Source organism: Gadus chalcogrammus, chromosome 12 (assembly GCF_026213295.1).
Source record: "Gadus chalcogrammus isolate NIFS_2021 chromosome 12, NIFS_Gcha_1.0, whole genome shotgun sequence".
Lineage (NCBI taxonomy): Eukaryota > Metazoa > Chordata > Actinopteri > Gadiformes > Gadidae > Gadus > Gadus chalcogrammus.
Window position 1 is genome coordinate 17984893 of NC_079423.1, and position 24250 is coordinate 18009142.

The window sequence follows — 24250 nt, forward strand, 5'->3', positions numbered from 1 at the left end:
CGGTATCTCTGTTGACGGACTTCATATAACCTGCCGTGGTTCCCCGTCGGCCACAAACCATCTCAGACTTTCTGATGGACAGCAAGCGTGTGTGTGTGTGTGCCCTTCAAGGTGTATCGTGGAGGTTAAACTGCGGTTCTGTGAGTATCCGAATTCAACCATGAAGAAGAGACTGCGAACTGTAAGTCATTAGTCTCATTATTCTCGGGCACGTTGGTGTATCTGGTCTTCCTGGCTGAGTTAACCCGTTAGGTGAAGGTTGGTCTGAGTAGTCAGGATGTTTCTTTGGAGCTACTAAAGGGTTATGCATCTATGTCACAGGAGTGTTGCTTTACTGGTGAGGGTGTGGCCTGAGTGGGCAGAGGTGCATGCTTGGATACAGCGTTGTCTGATGTCTACAGGCCTGTAGACACGCCCCCTCAGGAGAACCCAGTGTTTCTGAATCTGTTGTGACGTCAGTTACACGGACAAGCATGTCCTTTAAGACGGGGACAGGGATTCAGAAGGAGAGACTCCAGGGGGAGAAGTGAGGGCTCTTCGCCTCAACGACTAGAACTCTACTTCGGTCTGTCACCAGAGAGCCATAGAGCACACTCCAACGTTGTCCTCCGTGCATCGTGACGCCTCAGCCACAGTTTCTCCACCTCCTCAGCTAGAGGAGAGCACAGCTCCAGTTCAGAAAAGGTCTTTGTTGGGGCCCTTCCAAGATGGTTTCTGATCTGAGGGGAGCCATCTCCCAGGTTCAGCTGGCTCCACCCATCACTGTGCAGTTCAGCCTGAGAGGCTTCCATCTCGGGGGTTGGAGTGAACAAAACACCGTCCACAGAGAGCCTCCACCTGGTCCAGCAGAGTCCTCAGCCTGCTGACGATGGAGCATCCTGCTCCTCAAGAGCTATGGCCCACCACTGGGTTGTCTCCTGAATAGATGACCTTCTCCTCCTCTCTCCTAGAGTCCTGTCCTGAAGCTCAATAAAGCTGCACTGTTTCCATCTGTCAAGGATCCTCATTCAGGAAACAAAGATGCCACACATTAAATCACCCGGACACCTTTTGGAGACCCCTGCAAAATCCATGACCAATGTGGGCCTGGGTTCCACCTGGTGTGTGTGTGTGTGTGTGTGTGTGTGTGTGTGTGTGTGTGTGTGTGTGTGTGTGTGTGTGTGTGTGTGTGTGTGTGTGTGTGTGTGTGTGTGTGTGTGTGTGTGTGTGTGTGTGTGTGTGTGTGTGTGTGTGTGTGCAGTGTTTCACCTATGATTGTACAGGCCAAAACATAAAAAAACAATATGAATAATTGCGTTACATTGATGCGCGACCCATCGCTAACCGTCCCTTAAATCACGGGATTGAGAGCGCATTCATCTCAAACCCCAAAACGTAAACTAACGAGAGCGAGTCTCGCCGTCCTCTCCTCGGCTGCATTGGAAACAAACTCATCGCGTCGCCCTGAAATATTAAGTCCACGCGTTAAACGTCAATAGCCGCGATGCGACTATGCCGATGAAGTCTCCACTTTACAGGGCAGTGGAGACGATGCTCCGACCTGCCAAAATATCCACGTATTTAGAGGATTAATAGTTTTGATGGATGTTATAATAAATGCGAGTGTTCCCTGTTCAATAACTAAAATGGTCGATCAGCCTTTTTCCGCTTTATTGGTGCGTACCACCAGGCCTGAAAGCAATTATAGGGGTGTGTGTGTGTGTGTGTTGCCTTGATCGGTAAAATGTCCATGAGGGGGTCTGTCTGATTGTGTGGGGTGGGGGATTAGAATGGTCAATGAAATCCAAACAGATTGACGGATAATGAGGAGTGCAGTGGACATAAGAGCCTGTAGCGATGCACTGTTACGAGATCCAACACACTGGGCAGGAAGACGAGTCTCGGATTGGAATCAAATCTAAAGACTGGACATAAACGGCGGGTTCAGATCAGTGACTTCAAACTCGGACTTCACCAATCGGAAACTCTAGTGGATGGACACCTGAAGGCATTCCACAGGGAGTCCGAAGTTGGATAACGGCCCAAATGGATATTCAAGATGACCTTCAGAGCTGTAGTGAGGCGGCTCTTCCTACCTGGCTGGATGGACGGGGAGCGCTGTGGATCGTGTCTTGTGTGCTCTCGCTCTCAGATGATTCTTCCCTGGCTGAACTGTATCGTTTCGTACCGGGCTAGCTGAACCTGGGAGAAGGGTTCACTTAAATCAGAACCAATCTGTGAACTATTCCAACTAGGGCACGCTTCTAGCAGAAGTTCTACCCTTCTTCGGCTGACGATGTGAGGAAACCTTCACTGGGGCATCGAGATGTATGGAGGGGAACATTGCAATTTGTTCCATGGTTCTCTGATGAAGACCTTGGAGGAGTTCTACTGGCTGAGAGGAAGAACACGCACATCTCCCTCCTGGTCTTTTTCCTTTGGAAATCACAGTGGCCATCTCAAAGGATATTCCAGCTCATGTAGTTGACGTCACGACAGATTCTCCAACACTTGGTTTCTCCTGAGGGGCGCATCTACAGAACTGTTGACCCCAGACAGCTCTGTATCCCAGCTTGCATCTGCTCACTCAGACCACACCTCCATCAGTAGGGTGCATCTTTAAATCATGAAGATTGTTAGGAGTTCAGGAATTGGGTCTCATTTTACGTGCAGTCCTTTTGCGTTTGAGAGAATCTTCTCACACTCCTTTTAACCTGACCTCTGTATTTTTTGCCATGATATGCGTATCCTGTATGTTGATGTGGTTAGTTCAGGGTAATATTGCAGGGTTATGGTTGGCTCTGTCAGTTAACTTAGCGATTCATAGCTATTGTGGTTCGTTCATGGTAGTTCTGTTTTTTCTTACGGCTTTGAGCGTTTTGACTTGGTTACTTTTACACACTGGGTGCTTAGCAATGTAGAGGTATAATGAGTAGCAGTAATGACCAACAGCAACAAACCGATCGCCTCAAGGTAAGTCTGTTGGCTGTATTTTTATGAGAAGATCATCGCTGGACTTCGGGATCGTCCTTCGCTCAGCTCAAGGTGAGGCGCTGGTTACGTTCCTTTGCTGGGTTGGTTCCGGCTGGAATGTTCGGTTCCAGTCGGACGGTTTGTGCTTCCCGCCGGGAAGGTTTTGTTCATCCTGCAGAGGATAGTCGCTGGTAGGTAGGAGATTTAGGCTGCTGGTGAACCTTTAATGCAGAGTGGATACAGAGTACCGTGTATGCGCATCTTCCTATGCTGGAGATCCACTGCAGGACATAATTGAGTCTAATATTGTCACTTAATTTAGTCTCAAAATGGTTGATAGTGAACATTCTAGTGTTGACGACCTTAAGGATTTGGCAGTTAGTTGGGCGTTGAGTCACATGAGGGCATCTGGCAGTACGTTCTGGTTTTGTATTTATGTAGCCTTCACTCAAGAAGGTTTCCAGTTGGGGCATCTGGCAGTACGTTCTGGTTTTGTATTTATGTAACCTTCACTCAAGAAGGTTTCCAGTTGGGGCATCTGGCAGTACGTTCTGGATTTGCATTTGCGTAACCTTGTCGGCAACAAACTCTCGGTCGGCATCTGGCGTTTTTGACCTTTTATCTCAAATTACTTTCTTCTGACCGTTCATACTACATACCGACCTGTACGGGGTCCAATACGTTTTGCGTTTCTCCACAATCGTACCGATAATTGTGCCGTATTTTAACCACGTCGACGGATTCTCGCTGCATACAAAACGGCGTTCTACTTGCGGGCCAATTTCTGAGTGACCACCAGTGAAGGCTGCATTTCATTTGAAGGAGAAACTATTTGGCATTTCTTCCATACAACTCCTCACCTCGATATGGCTAAGTATCATCATTTTACTGTGTGATTTAATATTCATAGTGCTTAGTGTTTTTTGATACCTTCTAAATATCTGGTCTTTGATTAATTGCCACAGAAGCTAGTTACATAATCTTTACTCCATACTTAAGTGATGACTTACTAACTGGATAGTATCCAACAGCTAAGGCAATGGCCGTCCGTCCATCATGTTAAACTTTTCAAGGTTAAAATGCTAACATTTAGTTTGTCACAAGGTGTCTGCCTCCCCACCCAGAGACGGACCTCCACCTCCTCCCAAAGAAGCTCTCCAGAACAGGTCAGTGCTCTGGGGCAGGAGTAAAGTCCTCCCGGGTCTGTTCCAATGCATGGGCTGAACCACTTATTGGGTTTCTGGTTTCAACTTGTGGACTGCTTTCTTCATTCCTGAAACAGGCTGCCACTTGTTAGGAAGTCAGGATTATCTCTGTAGTCTTTTCTAAGCTTCATAAATAAAAAAAATAAGAGTTAAATTCCTTGATAAATAAGTGGACTAACTGTTCAGAAGAGTCAAAAAGTTTGTTAATATATATGTGCTAATTTCTTGTGTAGCGAACATTAGTTAAGTTAATTGTCAGGGTTAGACATTTGGTCTATTAAACCATGTTGTAAAGCTCAATGATTAGTGAGTAGTGACTGATTATAAAGTACCACAGATCACATTTTCTAACTTTGAAAAGTGAAGTGACTTCATCAAAGGAGGAAGGACTGAGGAGGCTTTCAGAAGAGAACTGCCTTAATAGTGGCGACATCACTTCCCACCACTGGTCATTGTAGTTTTATCATGTGATCTAACGTGAGTCTTCTTTATGAATGGGTGACTGTTTTATATGTTCAGTAAATCAAAAAGGGGCTGTGTGGTGTTTCCAGGGGCCTATGGATGCACCCGGGCGGAGCAGAGGATGAGGCTGGAGGAATGCAGCCCCTGCATGGAGAGGCTGGAGGGATCTGAGGCGTGTGGTGCCAGGAGGGACCGGAGGCTGGAGGGACCGGAGGCCAGGAGGGACCGGAGGCCAGGAGGGACCGGAGGCCAGGAGGGACCGGAGGCCAGGAGGGACCGGAGGCTGGAGGGACCGGAGGCACTGGGGACCACCAGAGATGGAGGCTTGCAGCACCGGACCAGAGGGTAGCCATCACCGGACCAGAGGGTAGCCATCACCAGACCAGAGGGTAACCATCACCAGACCAGAGGGTAACCATCACCAGACCAGAGGGTAACCATCACCGGACCAGCGGGTAACCATCACCAGACCAGCGGGTAACCATCACCAGACCAGAGGGTAACCATCACCAGACCAGCGGGTAACCATCACCAGGTTAAACTGAAACACTAAACCCCCGGGGTCTTTTTAGGTCTGGTTATTGTAGAAGGGTTTTTCTCATCTTCAGATTTGAATTCTCTTCTGTGATATGAGGTCCTTCATCCTGGGGATACCTAGAGTCATATGAGGTCCTTCATCCTGGGGATACCTAGAGTCATATGAGGTCCTTCATCCTGGGGATACCTAGAGTCATATGAGGTCCTTCATACTGGGGATACCTAGAGTCATATGAGGTCCTTCATACTGGGGATACCTAGAGGCATATGAGCCATTTGTGCTGTTGGGACCATCGTTGATGCATTGCTAAACATTTTCTCGACTTTGTTGATATGAAGGAACTATAGACGCTGGCTTTCATTTTACAAATGTTTTACCAGCCGCTGAGACCCAGCGGTGTTTATAACCAGACCAGGAATCCATGGCTGACGGAGGAGCTGACGGAGGCCCTGCCTGGTGGAGGAGCTGATGGTGGGCCTGCCTGGTGGAGGAGCTGGTGGAGGAGCTGATGGTGGCCCTGCCTGGTGGAGGAGCTGGTGGAGGGCCTGCCTGGTGGAGGAGCTGATGGAGGGCCTGCCTGGTGGAGGAGCTGTTGGAGGGCCTGCCTGGTGGAGGAGCTGGTGGAGGAGCTGACGGAGGCCCTGCCTGGTGGAGGAGCTGGGGGAGGGCCTGCCTGGTGGAGGAGCTGATGGAGGGCCTGCCTGATGGAGGAGCTGGTGGAGGAGCTGACGGAGGCCCTGCCTGGTGGAGGAGCTGCCGGGTGACACTGAAGTGATCGTCACTCTCACTGCCACCTCCAGTAGGGTACTGCTGCCATCAAAACTAGTGGTTACTTTACCAGACAACTACACCTTTGTTACCAGACAATGGAGCCTGACCCCTGCTGTGTTTGTTCCAGACCAGGACTCTGTGGCTGAGGAGAGCTGCTGGAGGAGCTGGGACTCCTGAGGACGACCAGGACTCTACCAACAGGGATACCTGGTACGTTTGCATAAACTGTACAGAGCAAACTACTGCTGTCTGTTACCAGGCCAGACAAACTTCTGTGTTATCTTACATTAGAGCCAAACTACTCCTGTGTTTGTGACCTTACATTAGAGCCAAACTACTCCTGTGTTTGTGACCTTACATTAGAGTGAAGCTACGTCTGTAACCAGACCAGGAATCTCTGGAGGACTGACGGAGAAGCCAAACATCCGGACGGTGAATCCTGAAGACTAGGAGTCTACAAACAAGTATTCCTTTATAGTTTGCGTCAACTGAACTTGTTGCCGTTTACAGGCCAAACTACTGGTGTTACCAGACGTTGTGACAAACTGCAGCTATTGGTTAACAGACGTTGGAGTCTATCTTCCACTGTGTTTGTTCCAGACCAGGACTCTGTGGCTGAGGAGAGCTGGGACTCCTGAGGACGACCAGGACTCTACCAACAAGGATTCCTGGTACGTTTGCATTTACTGAACTTAGTGGACTAGTATCGGGTACGGGATTGGGTGTTCAACTCTCAGCCAAACGGTGGTGGGTTTAACGCCCAAGTCTTCAGAATACATTGATGAATCCTTGAGCAAGGTGCCCTAAAGCCTGCCTGCTCCTTAATGAAGTCCCTTTGGTTCAAATAATGAACATAATGCATAATCCATGATCCATGTCCTCTGTTGTTTTAGGACGCTGATGGAATCCTGTTTGGTCTGGGGCAGACCAGCCTGAGCTGAGCCCACCTGATCCTGTTTGGTCTGGGGCAGAGCTGAACCCACCTGATGCTCACATCCTGCTGGTCCCGTCTCCTCATCTCATCTGAGCCTCGTCCTCAAGAACTGCTGAGCTCCTTCAAGTCCACAGTCTGAGGCTGATGGATGAATGAACTCCTTTTTAACACCACATGTACCCGTGTGCTTCCACTCGCCTTTCCCACATGTCTGTCACTTACTCACCTCACTAACTAACCTCACAACTTCACTTTCCTCTCTACTCCTTCCTGTTGCTCTTCCTTCTCCAGGGTTCGAACCTTTACTCTGAAGGAGTGTCTTCTTGAACCTTTACTCTGAAGGAGTGTCTTCTTGAACCTTTACTCTGAAGGAGTGTCTTCTTGAGCCTTTACTCTGAAGGAGTATCTTTTTTCCCTCAGAGGGTTCAGTGTTAGGGTTCAGAGTCAGGGTTTAGAGTCAGGGACAGAGCTGGTTAGGACAATTGATTTTCACTCAAACTTATTCGTTTGCTTTCTGAATGGTTACACCATTTAGAAAAATGTATTAAGGAAATGTTTTTCTGTGCTATGCTGGACCGGAGGCTGGAGGACCGGAGGCTGGAGGACCGGAGGCTGGAGGACCGGAGGCTGGAGGACCGGAGGCTGGAGGACCGGAGGCTGGAGGACCGGAGGCTGGAGGACCGGAGGCTGGAGGACCGGAGGCTGGAGGACCGGAGGCTGGAGGCTGGGCTGCTGGAGGCTGGGCTGCTGGAGGACCGGAGGCCTCGCTGCTGGCGGACCGGAGGCCTCGCTGCTGGCGGACCAGAGGGTAACCTTCACCACGTTCATCTGAACACTGAAATCCCTGGGATCTTATGGGGGCTGGTCACTGGAGGAGGGTTTTATCTTCAGATGATGGTTCTGGGCCCAAGCTGTATAATGAGGTCCTTCATACTGGGGTTACGTCATAGGGTCATGTCAGCCATTTGTCACTAGTGCCGTTATGACCGTAGTTGATGCATCACTCAAAACATCTATTTGTAGCCTTTGTTGAATAGAAGGCAGTTTAAATGTTGGCCTCCATTTTACAAGTGGACCTCAGATGCAGATGGTGGGAGGTGTTGTGTCCCCAGGTGATTTAAAACTGAGACCTAACTGTGTTCATAAACAGACCAGGAATCAATGGCTGGAGGAGCTGCTGGAGGAGCTGGTGGAGGACGACCAGGACTCTACCAACAAGGATTCCTGGTACGTTCGCATTTACTGAACTTAGTGGACTCGTATCGGGTACGGGATTGGGTGTTCAACTCTCAGCCAAATGGTGGCGGGTTCAACCCCCAAGTCTTCAGAATACATTGATGAATCCTTGAGCAAGGTGCCCTAAAGCCTGCCTGCTCCATAATGAAGTCCCTTTGGTTCAAATAATGAACATAATGCATAATCCATGATCCATGTCCTCTGTTGTTTTAGGACGCTGATGGAATCCTGTTTGGTCCGGGCAGACCAGCCTGAGCTGAGCCCACCTGATCCTGTTTGGTCTGGGGCAGAGCTGAACCCACCTGATGCTCACATCCTGCTGGTCCCGTCTCCTCATCTCATCTGAGCCTCGTCCTCAAGAACTGCTGAGCTCCTTCAAGTCTGCAGTCTGAGGCTGATTGATGAATGACCTCCTTAACCTTTTAACACCACATGTACCCGTGTGCTTCCACACGCCTTTCCCACACGTCTGTCACTTACTCACCTCACTAACTAACCTCACAACTTCACTTTCCTCTCTACTCCTTCCTGTTGCTCTTCCTTCTCCAGGGTTCGAACCATTACTCTGAAGGAGTGTCTTCTTGAACCTTTACTCTGAAGGAGTGTCTTCTTGAACCTTTACTCTGAAGGAGTGTCTTCTTGAACCTTTACTCTGACGGAGTGTCTTCTTGAACCTTTACTCTGAAGGAGTGTCTTCTTGAGCCTTTACTCTGAAGGAGTGTCTTTTGCCCTCAGAGGGTTCAGTGTTAGGGTTCAGAGTCAGGGTTTAGAGTCAGGGACAGAGCTGGTTAGGACAATTGATTTTCACTCAAACGTATTCATTTGCTTTCTGAATGGTTACACCATTTAGAAAAATGTATTAAGGAAATGTTTTTCTGTGCTATGCTGGGCCGGAGGCTGGAGGGCCGGAGGCTGGAGGGCCGGAGGCTGGAGGGCCGGAGGCTGGAGGACCGGAGGCTGGAGGCTGGGCTGGTGGAGGACCGGAGGCTGGAGGCTGGGCTGCTGGAGGCTGGGGTGCTGGAGGACCGGAGGCCTCGCTGCTGGCGGACCAGAGGGTAACCTTCACCACGTTCATCTGAACACTGAAACCCCTGGGATCTTATGGGGGCTGGTCACTGGAGGAGGGTTTTATCTTCAGATGATGGTTCTGGGCCCAAGCTGTATAATGAGGTCCTTCATACTGGGGTAACGTCATAGGGTCATGTCAGCCATTTGTCACTAGTACCGTAGTTGATGCATCACTCAAAACATCTATTTGTAGCCTTTGTTGAATAGAAGGCAGTTTAAATGTTGGCCTCCATTTTACAAGTGGACCTCAGATGCAGAAGGTGGGAGGTGTTGTGTCCCCAGGTGATTTAAAACTGAGACCTAACTGTGTTCATAACCAGACCAGGAATCAATGGCTGGAGGAGCTGGTGGAGGACGACCAGGACTCTACCAACAAGGATTCCTGGTACGTTCGCATTTACTGAACTTAGTGGACTCGTATCGGGTACGGGATTGGGTGTTCAACTCTAAGCCAAACGGTGGTGGGTTTAACGCCCAAGTCTTCAGAATACATTGATGAATCCTTGAGCAAGGTGCCCTAAAGCCTGCCTGCTCCTTAATGAAGTCCCTTTGGTTCAAATAATGAACATAATGCATAATCCATGATCCATGTCCTCTGTTGTTTTAGGACGCTGATGGAATCCTGTTTGGTCCGGGGCAGACCAGCCTGAGCTGAGCCCACCTGATCCTGTTTGGGCCGGGGCAGAGCTGAACCCACCTGATGCTCACATCCTGCTGGTCCCGTCTCCTCATCTCATCTGAGCCTCGTCCTCAAGAACTGCTGAGCTCCTTCAAGTCTGCAGTCTGAGGCTGATGGATCAATGACCTCCTTAACCTTTTAACACCACATGTACCCGTGTGCTTCCACACGCCTTTCCCACACGTCTGTCACTTACTCACCTCACTAACTAACCTCACAACTTCACTTTCCTCTCTACTCTTTCCTGTTGCTCTTCCTTCTCCAGGGTTCGAACCTTTACTCTGAAGGAGTGTCTTCTTGAACCTTTACTCTGAAGGAGTGTCTTCTTGAGCCTTTACTCTGAAGGAGTGTCTTCTTGAGCCTTTACACTGAAGGAGTGTCTTTTTCAACCTTTACTCTGACGGAGTGTCTTTTTGAACCTTTACTCTGAAGGAGTGTCTTCTTGAGCCTTTACTCTGAAGGAGTGTCTTTTTGCCCTCAGAGGGTTCAGTGTTAGGGTTCAGAGTCAGGGTTTAGAGTCAGGGACAGAGCTGGTAAGGGAGAACTGGCTTTACTCATACCTCTTCCCTTTCTGAATGATTTCAACATTTTGAAAATATTTATTGGGAAAATGGTTTCGTGTGCTTTTTTTTTTTGTACAAAATCTGTGTGAAGGTCTGCCAATGGTTTTTGTGAATTAAATCCTTTTTAACTTTTTCCGCATGTTTGGGGTAGTTATTTATTCGGTCATTTAATTTTGCTAATCTCAAACTAAACTCCTGTAATAGAATAATTTGCATGATATATATTTAATGTTCACGTAATCTTCATATTAATACATTATCTAACTTCCATATTGCTAATAAAGGTCAAGTCTTAATTACTGCTACTACAAACTTGTAAACACTACATTTACATTTATATTGTGAACTGATTGAAAATGTAATTGCTAAATATGGCTTTGAAATAAATAACTGTCTAAATAGGTATAAATATATAAATTGGTCAATATATTGAAATGAGTGGTAATTGATCTAACTCAAACATCCCGAGTAGGATTATACTTTCTTTGTTCATGTTTGAAATGATGGTAATTAATCAGACATCCCTAGTAGCCTTGGTCATCTCAGGTTAATGGATAAGAAAATGGAGGAAACGTGATTTGCAGTCGAGTGCTGCCCCCCTGTGGCACATGATGGCGCAGCAGCTCATTGGACACGTTATAAGATTCGCCTTTTTTGACGGTTGGATCATGAACCTCAATGTTTTGGGGATTGGCTTGAAAAATGAATATCACCCAATGGTGGCTTTCATCCTTTCTGTTACTATATTCACCCTTGATTATTTTGTCATCCTTTCTTAACAAGTTCTGGATCAATAACGTTTCTATATTTCATTCATGCGACACCAGAGGAACATGTGCAGCATGCAGCTGCATTGCACATTGCACCATTGCTCTTATTCAAAAAAATTCGGCTGCTGTTCTATTTCTATAGAGATTTATATTTGCTTATATTGTGTTTTATAATATAGACGTTATAACTTGTCTGCTGCTGCTTGGCCGAGGAGCCGGAACCAGAGATCTGTACTGCTGCACATGGCACGGGACAATAAAGAATCTGAACCTTGAATGGTGAATTGGTACACAGTACACTGGACTGATTTTAATGAGACTCAAGGTTTGTGTGCTGAATGCAAGTCTATAAAGGGTGGGGTAGGCTGGAGAAGAAGACGCACAGGAAGAAACCAAGCCAACAAGAAGACTCACAATTTAGATGTTCAGACTAAATTACAACAAGTGAACTGTTCACACACTCTGCTGTGTTGATTCTAGCTCAACACAGTCGAGTGTGTGAACAGTATCCCTTATTGTGGTAATTGTTTGGTTTACCCAGCAAATTCCCTATTTTTAGGATGATATATTTACTGTTTAGTTTCATGGTAACTCGTAAATTGTGAAAAATTTTGGACCCCAGTAAAGAAGTACAAAAGTACAAAAAAGGAGAATGTAAAATGTTTCCACTGTGTAATAAACTTGGATATGTCACATGACCTCATGAGGCCCAAACACATCGACTGTATTTTTTAGCAGTCAGTGTGGAGAACAGGGAACATGGTTTTAATGCCTAAATGCATTTTACAAAAGATTTGTGTTGTATTGGCAAAAGTTGACCTTTTGCTCTAATTTGTGTGCAGACTTGAGAAAATGATCTATAGTTTCAGGAAACACGTTTCAACTGTATTAATCTGCTCGTTGATTGCGCTCCTGTTGGTTCTACGGTGAAGAAGGGGTTCATCAGTCACTGGGTGTCTCTACATGCTGTCTGAACTATCATGTGTCTGTTTTTCTCTGCCTGAGCTTGTAGACATCAGAGCTCTCTGTCCATCGTTCATATTTTAATGAAGTGAAAATCATAACTGAGTGAGGTCATGGAACAGCAGCCAATAGGAGCTTAGTCTGAGAGGACTATGAACTGGGAGGGGAACTGGTCCAACTGGTTGGTTCCTAATTTCCTAGTAATGAGTCCGAGGGTCTGGTGTGGCTGTCTTCATCCCAGCAGGAAGAAGGCTAAGGTACTGTAGTCCACTCTGATCCGTGATATATCATAAATATGCATTACTTTGAATCTTATCAGTAGGTCGATGGTTTGTTTTCTGTTTTCTGGCTATTTGTCAAATTTACTATTGAATGATTTTGCAGATTCTTTATCTAAAGTGACTGAAAGTTAATTCAGATACAGGTAATTAAAGAGTAGGTAGGGGTTTGGCGGTTCAGAGGAAGGTCATTAAGGAGCAGGTAGGGGTTAGATAGTAGACAGGTCATTAAGGAGCAGGTAGGGGTTAGACAGTACAGAGACAGGTCATTAAGGAGCAGGTAGGGGTTAGACAGTACAGAGACGGGTCATTAAGGAGCAGGTAGGGGTTAGACAGTACAGAGACAGGTCATTAAGGAGCAGGTAGGGGTTAGACAGTACAGAGACAGGTCATTAAGGAGCAGGTAGGGGTTAGACAGTACAGAGACAGGTCATTAAGGAGCAGGTAGGGGTTAGACAGTACAGAGACAGGTCATTAAGGAGCAGGTAGGGGTTAGACAGTACAGAGACGGGTCATTAAGGAGCAGGTAGGGGTTAGACAGTACAGAGACAGGTCATTAAGGAGCAGGTAGGGGTTAGACAGTACAGAGACAGGTCATTAAGGAGCAGGTAGGGGTTAGACAGTACAGAGACAGGTCATTAAGGAGCAGGTAGGGGTTAGACCGTACAGAGACAGTTCATTAAGGAGCAGGCAGGGGTTAGACAGTACAGAGACGGGTCATTAAGGAGCAGGTAGGGGTTAGACAGTACAGAGACAGGTCATTAAGGAGCAGGTAGGGGTTAGACAGTACAGAGACAGGTCATTAAGGAGCAGGTAGGGGTTAGACAGTACAGAGACGGGTCATTAAGGAGCAGGTAGGGGTTAGACAGTACAGAGACTGGTCATTAAGGAGCAGGTAGGGGTTAGACAGTACAGAGACAGGTCATTAAGGAGCAGGTAGGGGTTAGACAGTACAGAGACAGGTCATTAAGGAGCAGGTAGGGGTTAGACAGTACAGAGACAGTTCATTAAGGAGCAGGCAGGGGTTAGACAGTACAGAGACGGGTCATTAAGGAGCAGGTAGGGTTTAGACAGTACAGAGACAGGTGATTAAGGAGCAGGTAGGGGTTAGACAGTACAGAGACGGGTCATTAAGGAGCAGGTAGGGGTTAGACCGTACAGAGACGGGTCATTAAGGAGCAGGTAGGGGTTAGACAGTACAGAGACGGGTCATTAAGGAGCAGGTAGGGGTTAGACAGTACAGAGACAGGTCATTAAGGAGCAGGTAGGGGTTAGACAGTACAGAGACAGGTCATTAAGGAGCAGGTAGGGGTTAGACAGTTGTGTCTGTGTCCAGGTGTCCAGTCTGCTATGGATGAGGGGAGAGAAGAGGGGGGTCCTACCTCTAAAACCCCTCTGTCTGGGGAACATGGCCGCCAGAGGAAAGCTAAGAGGTAGGAAGAGGATCTCACTGTCTGTCTGTCTGAATAATGCATATTCCATACGTAGATTCAGTTGATGAACTTCATATTTCTTCACACCTCGCTCAATGACGGCCTGGCTTGTAGGTGTTACACCTGTGGTCTCAGGTAGCACACACTGTCATCCCCTTCTCCACCTCTAGAGGGAGCTCTAAAACCAGGAGTCATACGCTGGACTAAACGCACTGATGTGAACTGATGTGCAGTGAATAAACTGTGTTGTATAACAGAAGATAAAAAGTATATCTGTATATTTATAAATATGATAGATCTTGTGAGTTTTTGCGTGCGTGTGTGTGTGTTCTCCACAGTCACCAGGAGAGGTCAAAGGTTACCAGTGCTCAGTCTTTACAGCAGCATCAAACAGAGCGGATCAAGGTGTGTAAATGTCCACCAAGACATTTGACTCGAGCTCTACCTGAACATTAGAAAGAGCCTCTTGTGGAGCTCATAGTCTCCAGGCTTCCCTCTTCAGACCAGCAGGATGTGATCCAGGACAGATGCTTCTGATGTCTCAGTTAGTTCAGAGTAAAGTTCTCCTTGATGTTTGTTCTGTTCCAGAGAGCTGAGGAGAACGCACACGCTTTTCTAGACAAGGAACTGAAGAAGCTCTGGAGGGATCTCTTCCCAGATTACCCACAATGCTCAGAGCTTCAGAGGGAGGGGGAGGAGGTGGATGGTAAGAACGAGGAGCAGAGGAGGCGCGCCATAGAGGGAGTGGTGGACATCACAAAGCTGTGTCTGATGGAGATGAACCAGGAGGAACTGGCCGACACACTAGGGGGCGGTAAGAGACTATTATTTTGAAAACAGACGAGATATTTATTTTGAAAGCCAGAATAGAATCATATCTTATCTTAACAAAATGAGTGACGCAACGTCTCTGGCTACTAACACTGAGGTTTACGAAGCAGGACCCCACCTCACTGTCAGCACAACATCTTCCTCGCTCACCTCCAACAGCTGGGTCGGGTTCCCCGCTTGAGCCGCCCCGCCTCCCTGTCTACAGCCGATGCCAAGCCCCGCCCCCCTGTCTGCAGCCAACGCCAAGCCCCGCCCCCCTGTCTGCAGCCGACGCCGAGCCCCGCCCCACTGTCTGGAGCCAATGCCAAGCCCCGCCCCCTTCACACTACGGTGAGATTTCTACATTTCTTAGGATAGAGGTGTTGATTAGAGGTGTTGCTGCGTTGTCAAGACAGAGACAACGCAGCGATATCGACATGATTAGTTCAAAATCTCCAATATGAGACATATTACATATGATTTTGGATTCAATTTAAAATAAAATGCCCTGTTATTTCAGGCTCATCTCACTTCATGGTTATAGGTCACGACCCCATAGGGTCACCCAAGTAGTTTCAGAACATTCTGATGTGGAGTTTCAAAATAAAAGCCAACCAAGATATCCAATGTGAAACATATCACATATGATTTTGGATTCGATTTAAAAGAAAATGCCCTGTTATTTCAGACTCATTTCACTTGATGGTTATAGTTCAAGATCCCATAGGGTCACCTAAGAAGTTTCAGAACATTCTGATGTGGAGTTTCAAAATAAAAGCCAACCAAGATATCCAATGTGAAACATATCACATATGATTTTGGATTCTATTTAAAAGAAAATGCCCTGTTATTTCAGGCTCATTTTACTTGATGGTTATAGTTCAAGATCCCATAGGGTCACCTAAGAAGTTTCAGAACATTCTGATGTGGAGTTTCAAAATAAAAGCCAACCAAAGTTTCCAATATGAGACACATTACATATGAATTTGGATTCAATTTAAAAGAAAATTCCCTGTCATTCCAGGCTCATTTCACTTCAGGGTTATAGTTCACGACCCCATGGGGTCACGCAAAAGGTTTCAGAACATTCTGATGTGGAGTTCCAAAATAAAAGCCAACCAAAGTTTCCGATATGAGACATATTACATATGATTTTGGATTCAATTTAAAAGAAAATGCCCTGTTATTTCAGGCTCATTTCACTTGATGGTTATAGTTCAAGACCCCATAGGGTTATCACTAGTTGAATTTGGTACAGCGCCACCTATCGTACCGGGGTATGACGTGCTTTGGCTAATGAATCGATTTTCTCACCGCCATGTAAACTCAGACAATTGCGATTGTCCAATTAAGAAGCATAGTCGAACTGTGGCTGTAATCGGATTAAGATGTGCATGTAAACGTACTGACTGATTCACCATCATTTAATACTATCATTAGACCAATGATATCGCTGTGTAAATAACAGAATTAACCTGAACATTTTGAATCTGTAACATGCAGTCCTTTTCACGACTGGCTTCTCCGACCACAAATAATGAAGCCTCTAAAAATCATGAAGTTGATCATTTAAGAGGAAATATGTGTCCAATTAGGTCACCTTCCACGAACTGATGTCTTCTGTTGATTCCTCAAATAGGATCGGCTGCTGTCGAGTGCCAACATAACATCAAGTCTCATTTGAAGGAGAAGTTCAGGTGTATGTTTGAGGGAATCGCTAAAGCAGGACATTCAACACCTCTGAATGACTTCTACACAGAGCTCTTCATCACAGAGAGAGGCAGTGGAGAAGTCAACAAGGAACATGAGGTCAGACTAATTGAAACAGCTTCCAGGAAACCAGCTAAGGAGATAACACCAATCAAATGTGAAGACATCTTTAAACTCTTACCTGGAAAAGATCAACCAATCAGAACAATAATGACAACTGGAGTGGCCGGCATTGGTAAGACCGTCTTAACGCACAAGTTCACTCTGGACTGGTCTGAAGGCAAAGCCAACCACGACATACACTTTACATTTCTGTTCACTTTCAGAGAGCTGAATTTAGTGAGAGAGAAAGAGTTTAGCTTGGTGGAACTTCTTCATCACTTCTTTAATGCAACCAAAGCAGCAGGAATCTGCAGATATGACCAGTTCCAAGTTGTCTTCATCTTGGATGGACTGGATGAGTGTCGACTTCCTCTGGACTTCCAGAGGAACCCGATCTTGACTGATGTCACAGAGTCCACCTCGGTGGACGTGCTGCTGACAAACCTCATCAGGAGCGACCTGCTTCCCTCTGCTCGCATCTGGATAACCACACGCCCTGCGGCAGCAAATCAGATCCCTGCTAAGTATGTTGGCATGGTAACAGAGGTGAGGGGGTTCACCGACCCACAGAAGGAGGAGTACTTCAGGAAGAGATTCAGGGAGGAGAATCTGGCCAGGACAATCATCTCCCACATCAAGATATCACGAAGCCTCCACATCATGTGTCACATCCCAGTCTTCTGTTGGATCACTGCTACAGTTCTGGAGGACTTCTTCAAAACATCCCAGAGAAGAAAAAATATTCCCAAGACTCAGATGTACATTAACTTTCTGAGGGTTCAGTCCATACAGGGGGACAGGAAGTACCATGGGAGAGCTGAAACAGATCCACACTGGAGTTCAGAAGGAAGGGAGATCATTGTTTCTCTGGGAAAACTGGCTTTTGACCAGCTGGAGAAAGGCAAACTGATCTTCTATGAGGAAGACCTGACAGAGTGTGGCATCGATGTCAGAAGAGCCTCAGTGTACTCAGGAGTGTTCACCCAGATCTTTAAAGAGGAGTGTGGGCTGTACCAGGACAAAGTGTTCTGCTTTGTCCATCTGAGCATCCAGGAGTTTCTGGCTGCCTTTCATGTTTCCCAGTCCTTGATCAATACTGGTGTCAATCTGCTCTCAGAGGAACCACCAACCTCCAGGAAAGATACACTCACCCTCTACCAGAGTGCTGTGGACAAGGCCTTACAGAGTGAGAACGGACACCTGGACTTGTTCCTCCGCTTCCTCCTGGGCCTCTCTCTGGAGACCAATCAGAATCTACTACGAGGTCTGCTGGGAAGGACAGGAATGATATCACTGACCCCTTGGATAAAACAAGGTCTGCTGGCACTGACAGGAAGTAGCTCACAGATAAATCAACAAACAGTCTGTTATATCAAGGAGAAGATGAATGGAGACCTCTCTCCAGAGAGAAGCATCAATCTGATCCACTGTCTGACTGAGTTGAACGACCATTCTCTAGTGGAGGAGATCCAACATCTTCTGACATTAGGAAGTCTCTCCAGAAGAACACTATCTCCTGCTCAGTGGTCAGCTCTGGTCTTCATCTTACTGTCATCAGAAGAGGAGCTGGACGTGTTTGACCTGAAGAAATATTCTGCTTCAGAGGACGGTCTTCTGAGGCTACTACCAGTGGTCAAAGCCTCCAAAACATCTCTGTAGGTTCACTAATAAAATGTATTACAATACACCACATAATATACATAATACTAGAATTTAAAAGTTAAAGTAATAAAAAAAAAATCTCTGTAGGTTCACTAGTAACATATATTACAATACACACAACACAATATACATAATACTAGAATACAAAAGTTAGAATAACATGCAAAACATCACTATACGACGTATGTCCACTAATAACATAATACAATACACTCAACACAATATATATAACACTAGAGTATTATAATTCAATAAACAAAGCATCTCTGTAGGTTCACTAATAACATGTATTACAATACACATTACACAATAAATTTAATACTGCAATATTGAACAAATATTGCAAAAGAAAACGTTTTCAAACACTACTAAACAACAATTTAACATTTGACACCAAATAAATAATCAGCATTTAAGGATCAAATTTTTTTAAATATTAGATAAACTAAAACATTTAACGCTAAATAGTTTCAACAAAAGTCTTTCATTATGTTAAAAGTCAAAGATATAAGTTATTTTAAACACAGTTCCTAATATGTTCTGTTTATTTTGTGTTAAGGCTGAATGACTGTCATCTGTCAGAGAGATGCTGTGAAGCTCTGGCCTCAGTTCTCAGCTCCACCTCCTCTAGTCTGAGAGAGCTGGACCTGAGTACCAATGATCTGACGGATTCAGGAGTGAAGCTGCTCTCTGCTGGACTGGGGAGTCCACACTGTACACTGGAATCTCTCAGGTGAGTTTACACTACAAGTTACATATCAGAAGACATTTAACAGATTCACATCCATAAAATCAATCATTCACACCCGTGTGTGTGTGTGTGTGTGTGTGTGTGTGTGTGTGTGTGTGTGTGTGTGTGTGTGTGTGTGTGTGTGTGTGTGTGTGTGTGTGTGTGTGTGTGTGTGTGTGTGTGTGTGTGTGTGTGTGTGTGTGCGTGTGTGTGTGTGTGTGCGTGCGTGCGTGCGTGCGTGCGTGCGTGCGTGCGTGCAGCTTGTCTGGCTGCCTGATCACAAAGAAGGGCTGTGCTTCTCTGGCCTCAGCTCTGAGCTCTAACCCCTCCCATCTGAAAGAGCTGGACCTGAGCTACAATCACCCAGGAGACTCAGGAGCTGCGCTGCTCTCTGCTGGACTGGAGGATCCACTCTGGAGACTGGACACTCTCAGGTATGGAGAGGATAGCTCACCGCTCAGGAACAAAGTCTCCTTCAAGGATACATGCCACTGCTAGATGAAGTGGTTTGAAGAGGCAGCTGTTACTCATGTTGTGTATAAAGTGATTAGACAGAAGATGATGAAGGTGAATGTTTCAACATGCTGCTCTCACTTTGTTTCCCCCCCAGTGTGGAGCACGGTGGTGTGTGGAGGCTGAAATCAGGTGTAAAGAAGTGTAAGTGTTTCTTTAGTTTGATACAAACTTACACCTGCCATGGATGTAAAGACTACACACTCACACACAAACATCTCCTCTGTGGGGAAGGGAGAAAACCTGCTGATACACATCACTTCCACTTTATCTAAATGACTCCTATTTGACGACCTCATCAGTGCGATTCGGTGTTCAGCAGCTCATCATGTCTTGTTCTCCCGGTAGATGCCTGTGAACTCACACTGGACCCAAGATCAGCCCACAAAAACCTCTTTCTGTCCAAGGGCAACAGAAAGGTGATGCACAACAGGGAGGTGAAGCGGGTTAGGCCGCATTCCCACCGGCGGGTGCGGGTCGGTTCGTCGGGCAGACGTGCGGCACCAAGAGACAGGAGACACATCTCTGAAGACCCAGTGTTGTGTAGAGGGTGTTTTTCTGACCGCTGTTACTGGGAGGTAAAGTGGGAAGGATGTGTTGAGATTGGAGTGACAAAGAAAAGAATCACAAGGAGAGGAGAGGGTGATGACAGCAAGTCCTGGAGACTTTATTGTGATGGTGAGGGTTACCATGCCTCAATCTCATATCAAGGATTATTCCGATGTTTCGGCCATGCTGACACTCACACAGTAGGAGTGTATCTGGACCGGCCTGCTGGCACTCTGTCCTTCTACAGAGTGTCCCCAGGTGAAGGAGGGTCCTCAGACACACTGAAACACATCCACACCTTCCAGGACACCTTCACCCAGGAGGAACTCCGCCCTGCGTTTTGGTTAGGGGGTGGCTTTGCTTCAGTAAAACTAAGAAGTTTCCCAAGGAATAAAAATAAATAAGAACGTTTATGATAGGTTGGACCAGGGTTTTTTCTAGGTTTCATAAACATCCGGGGCATAGCCCAGAGGGAAAACAGAAATGCGTGCGTAGCGCGCCGCAATTTTTTTTGTATGCTTTATTGTGCATGCACATTTTTCAGAATGCTTTACCTGAATCAACAAAATACGCAGTTAATCATAGCTTTAAATAGCTACCTGACTGCTGTGCTGCTTATCCCCAAACATCTAAAGTTCCATTCAAATTATTACAGAGTAAAATTAATTCAAGTGAGACAGACCTTATATATATTTATTACACGGGTCTTCTCAACACCATGGAACGCTCCGTTCACTTGCATGGGTCCTTCACAACTTCCGGCTGTGAATTATATTTGATAATTCACCGGTTGCTGAGTATAATTGACCACTGTCGAGGAAAACAAAGGACTTTTTGCCTCCAACGACGTCTTTGGTATCACTCATTAAGCGTCGTCGACGTCTTTGGCAGACTATTTCTCAGCTGATCAGCACTACGAATGCTGATGGTAACAAATAAATTGTAAAAAGACACACCATGTGAAGTTATTTTTTTGTTTTGGCAAGAAGCCGTGTAATAAGCGGGATAATGTATAGAACGCCGCCGGTCATTATCGAAAATAAGCCCCTTCAGGGCGAAGCAAGACACCTCCGCTGAGCGTCGGAGTCCTGTTTGTCCTGTTGGGGCTTATTTTCCCGATAATGGTCGGCGTATGTAAGGGATAATGCATTAACCCTACATGTATGTATAGGCTATGTATATATATATATATATATATTTTTTTTTTTATATAATATATGTATATGAGGATCTGACTGGGGATAGGATAGATTAATTTACCACTTGAGGTGGTAAACAGTCTGGTTATGTTTTTTAACTGTTTATTCTCCGGCCAGAAGGACTATCTGGACTAGGCTACTTATAAATATATATATTTTTTTTTACCCCAACATTATATTCAGGGCTAATTAAATAATATCCGGGGCTTTAGCCCAGATTAATACAGCCTATTGATGCCACTGGGTTAGACATGCTCAAATATCCGCCAAATGCTCAATTTTATTGAGCTGCTGAAAAGTTTGGCATGAAACACGAAAAGAAGAGACTTTTAAGATCTTCCATCAGGTTAACTAAGCAGGTTTTACCATTGTACTTTTTAAATTTTTTAATTTGAAATATCTGTTGATGGTAAATCAATATTTTTTTATGCTACAATAATTTGTATTTCCTCTGATATCTCTGATATCAGTTTATATTTTGATAAGAAAAACATGGAACCTGATTTAAAGCAGATTTATTCTTGTATTTATAATGTATGTGTTCTCTATGAAAAGCTAGATCATGTTGTGAATCACTTTAAACTGATTCCTTGTGTTCTGTTGGGAACAACAAATCAGCAGAACATGTTCAGTTATTAAAGATATGTGAAGACCTGTGTATGATAATTAATGTCTGCTGCTTCTATTGTTTGAGCCCTTGTGTTTATTGTGTTCATGTAAGGGGCTCTTTTTCTGTTTTACTGGTTAATAAAGCATAATGGAGGTAAACAACTCAGTGGATCCACTGAATGTTCTCGTGTGTTAACACTATATTATGCTTAGTTAGTGCCTTAACATTCATATATCAATCAGAAATGTAATAATATTAACGACAATATTTTTTCAGAGGCGTTTCTCCTCTCAGCCAGCAGGGAGTGCTGCAGCACCCGGCCACAGCACCATACATCCAGCGCCTACGTGACTGTATTCACTGAGTAGCTTTGGATGAACGCGTCTGATAAAAGAGTCAATAGCAAGACATGAGGCCGATTGTAAAGCCATGTTTTAGGACTCTGTTATTGCGTGTGCAGCCACTAGGGGGCGGTGAATCCACCTCGGTGCAGTTCAACTTCTGGCCAACAGGATCAGGGTGACGGAGACGCACAGAGACCGCGGCGGTGGACTGGTTGTTATAGGAGACACCGCCAGGTGGACTGGTTATTGTGTGGTGTGTGTGGTTTGCTCTCGTTCTCCCAAATTGCCCCCCTCCCCCCAGCATCCCTCCTCCATCCACGCAGGCGTGCATCCTCTCCTCCTCCTCCTCCGTCTCTCCATCACTCCCCGACATCATCCCATGCAGACGGTCGTGTTCATCCACCGTCAGCCCGTTTCGCCGACACCACGACCACTCCCACCCCACAATAGCAGCCCGTTCCCCGGGTAGAACCACCAGCTATACCCGATCTGACAACCGGACCTCCGTCGATTTAGGATTATTATTATTTATTTATTTTTGCAATGTAAAGATGGCCAGGGTCGTCCCCAACCTGGTGTCGTTCCTCAGCAGCCTGCCGCTCCGGGTGCGGGCGCTGGGCTACTGGTCCCTGGTCTACGGCGCCTCCCTGCTGTGCGCCGCCGCCGCCCTGCTGCGCCTCTGGTGGAGCGTCCTGCTCAGACCCAGCGGCACCTTCCAGTGGGGCGTCCGGGGCGACCCCCCGCCGGCCTGCCTCAACGACACGTCGCTCGGGACCCACTGCTACGTCCGGATAAAGGTAACCTTAAGTTATGTTAGGACAAAGGTAAGGCACGTTATGATAGGGTTAAGGTAACATTATGCTATGTTATGTTAGGATAAAGGTAACGTTATGTTATTGTAGGACACAATAAAGACACGTTATTATAGGGTAAAGGTAATGTTATGTTCTGTTAGGAAAAAGGTAACGTTATAAAGGTAAGACAGGTTATGTAAGGAGAAAGTTTATGTTATGCTATGTTAGGGCAAAGATAAGACACGTTACGTTAGGATAAAGGTAAGACGCGTTATGTTAGGATAAAGGTAACGTTATGTTATGTTGTGATAAAGATAAGACACGTTATGTTATGTTATGTTAGGATAAAGGTAAGACACGTTATGCTATGTTAGGGAAAAGGTATGTGATAGGCTGGAGACGTGATACTGAAGGGACTGAGGCTGTGTGTAGGACAGCCTCTTGGTATGGAGGTGTGTGTGTGTGTGTGTGTGTGTGTGTGTGTGTGTGTGTGTGTGTGTGTGTGTGTGTGTGTGTGTGTGTGTGTGTGTGTGTGTGTGTGTGTGTGTGTGTGTGTGTGTGTGTGTGTGTGCTGGGGGAGATTGATACTCAGAGCACGTCTGGTCTCCGGCCGCGCTGAGGGACACTGCAAGCAGTATAGAGCCGATACAATAGAACCTACAGTATAGAACTGACACGATAAAACCTACAGTATAGTACTGATATGATAGAACCTACAATATAGAACTGATACGATAGAACCTCTCCCTCTCTCTCTTTTTCTCTCCCTCTCTGTCCCTATCTGTCTAGCTCTCTCTCTCTCTCTCTCTCTCTCTCTCTCTCTCTCTCTCTCTCTCTCTCTCTCTCTCTTTCTCTCTCTCTCTCTCTCTCGCTCTAACCCTCTCTCTCGCTCTCTCTCTCGCTCTAACCCTCTCTCTCTCTAGCCCTCTCTCTCTCTCTCTCTCTCTCTCTCTCTCTCTCTCTCTCTCTCTCTCTCTCTCTCTCTCTCTCTCTCTCTCTCTAACCCTCTCTCTCTCTCTCTCTCTTTCTCTTTCTCTTTCTCTCTCTCTCTCTCTCTCTCTCTCTCTCTCTCTCTCTCTCTAACCCTCTCTCTCTCTCTCTCTAACCTCTCTCTCTCTAACCCTCTCTCTAAACCCTCTCTCTAACCCTCTCTCTCTCACCCTCTCTCTCTAACCCTCTCTCTAACCCTCTCTCTAACCCTCTCTCTCTCACTCTCTCTCTCTAACCCTCTCTCTCTCTCTGCAGGAGTCCGGTCTGAGGTTCCACTATGTGGCGGCTGGTGAACGGGGGAAACCCCTCATGCTGTTCCTCCACGGCTTCCCAGAGTTCTGGTAGGTCAAAGGTCACACGCAGAGAAGCTCTCGAGTCGTCATCA

General features: G+C 46.2%; 2 protein-coding genes and 2 long non-coding RNA genes across 4 annotated transcripts in view; all 4 read left to right on the plus strand.

Annotated features, from left to right (window-relative positions):
* The first annotated feature begins 5748 nt into the window (after positions 1 to 5748).
* Positions 5749 to 7486, plus strand: LOC130393153 (uncharacterized). Its single transcript, XR_008897088.1, has 5 exons — positions 5749 to 5961; positions 6056 to 6138; positions 6292 to 6392; positions 6529 to 6599; positions 6822 to 7486. It is a non-coding gene; the product is annotated as an uncharacterized LOC130393153 (long non-coding RNA).
* Positions 7487 to 7630: 144 nt separating this feature from the next.
* LOC130393154 (uncharacterized) lies at positions 7631 to 9026 on the plus strand. Its single transcript, XR_008897089.1, has 3 exons — positions 7631 to 7670; positions 8013 to 8089; positions 8312 to 9026. It is a non-coding gene; the product is annotated as an uncharacterized LOC130393154 (long non-coding RNA).
* Positions 9027 to 13827: 4801 nt separating this feature from the next.
* Positions 13828 to 22260, plus strand: LOC130393540 (NLR family CARD domain-containing protein 3-like). The gene is made up of 8 exons (XM_056604215.1): positions 13828 to 13852; positions 14843 to 15013; positions 16302 to 17738; positions 17790 to 18129; positions 18696 to 18869; positions 19127 to 19300; positions 19477 to 19513; positions 22198 to 22260. Exons 1-8 carry the CDS (start codon positions 13828 to 13830, stop codon positions 22258 to 22260), a joined length of 2421 nt encoding a protein of 806 aa, XP_056460190.1.
* A 236-nt stretch (positions 22261 to 22496) lies between these two features.
* The window catches only part of ephx4 (epoxide hydrolase 4), an 11576-nt gene continuing 9822 nt past the window's right edge, over positions 22497 to 24250 (plus strand). Inside the window, exons 1-2 of the mRNA XM_056603744.1 lie at positions 22497 to 22878; positions 24121 to 24206. Of these exons, the coding sequence (XP_056459719.1) occupies positions 22633 to 22878; positions 24121 to 24206 (332 nt within the window). The 5' untranslated portion in view covers positions 22497 to 22632. The remainder of the gene's footprint in view (positions 22879 to 24120; positions 24207 to 24250) is intronic.

Coding starts and splice junctions, on each gene's coding strand:
- LOC130393540 (XM_056604215.1), top strand. CDS start 13,828: ATGGCCGCCAGAGGAAAGCTAAGAG. Junction 13,853..14,842: donor CGCCAGAGGAAAGCTAAGAG/GTAGGAAGAGGA, acceptor CACCTCCAACAG/CTGGGTCGGGTTCCCCGCTT. Junction 19,301..19,476: donor TGGAGACTGGACACTCTCAG/GTATGGAGAGGA, acceptor TTTCCCCCCCAG/TGTGGAGCACGGTGGTGTGT.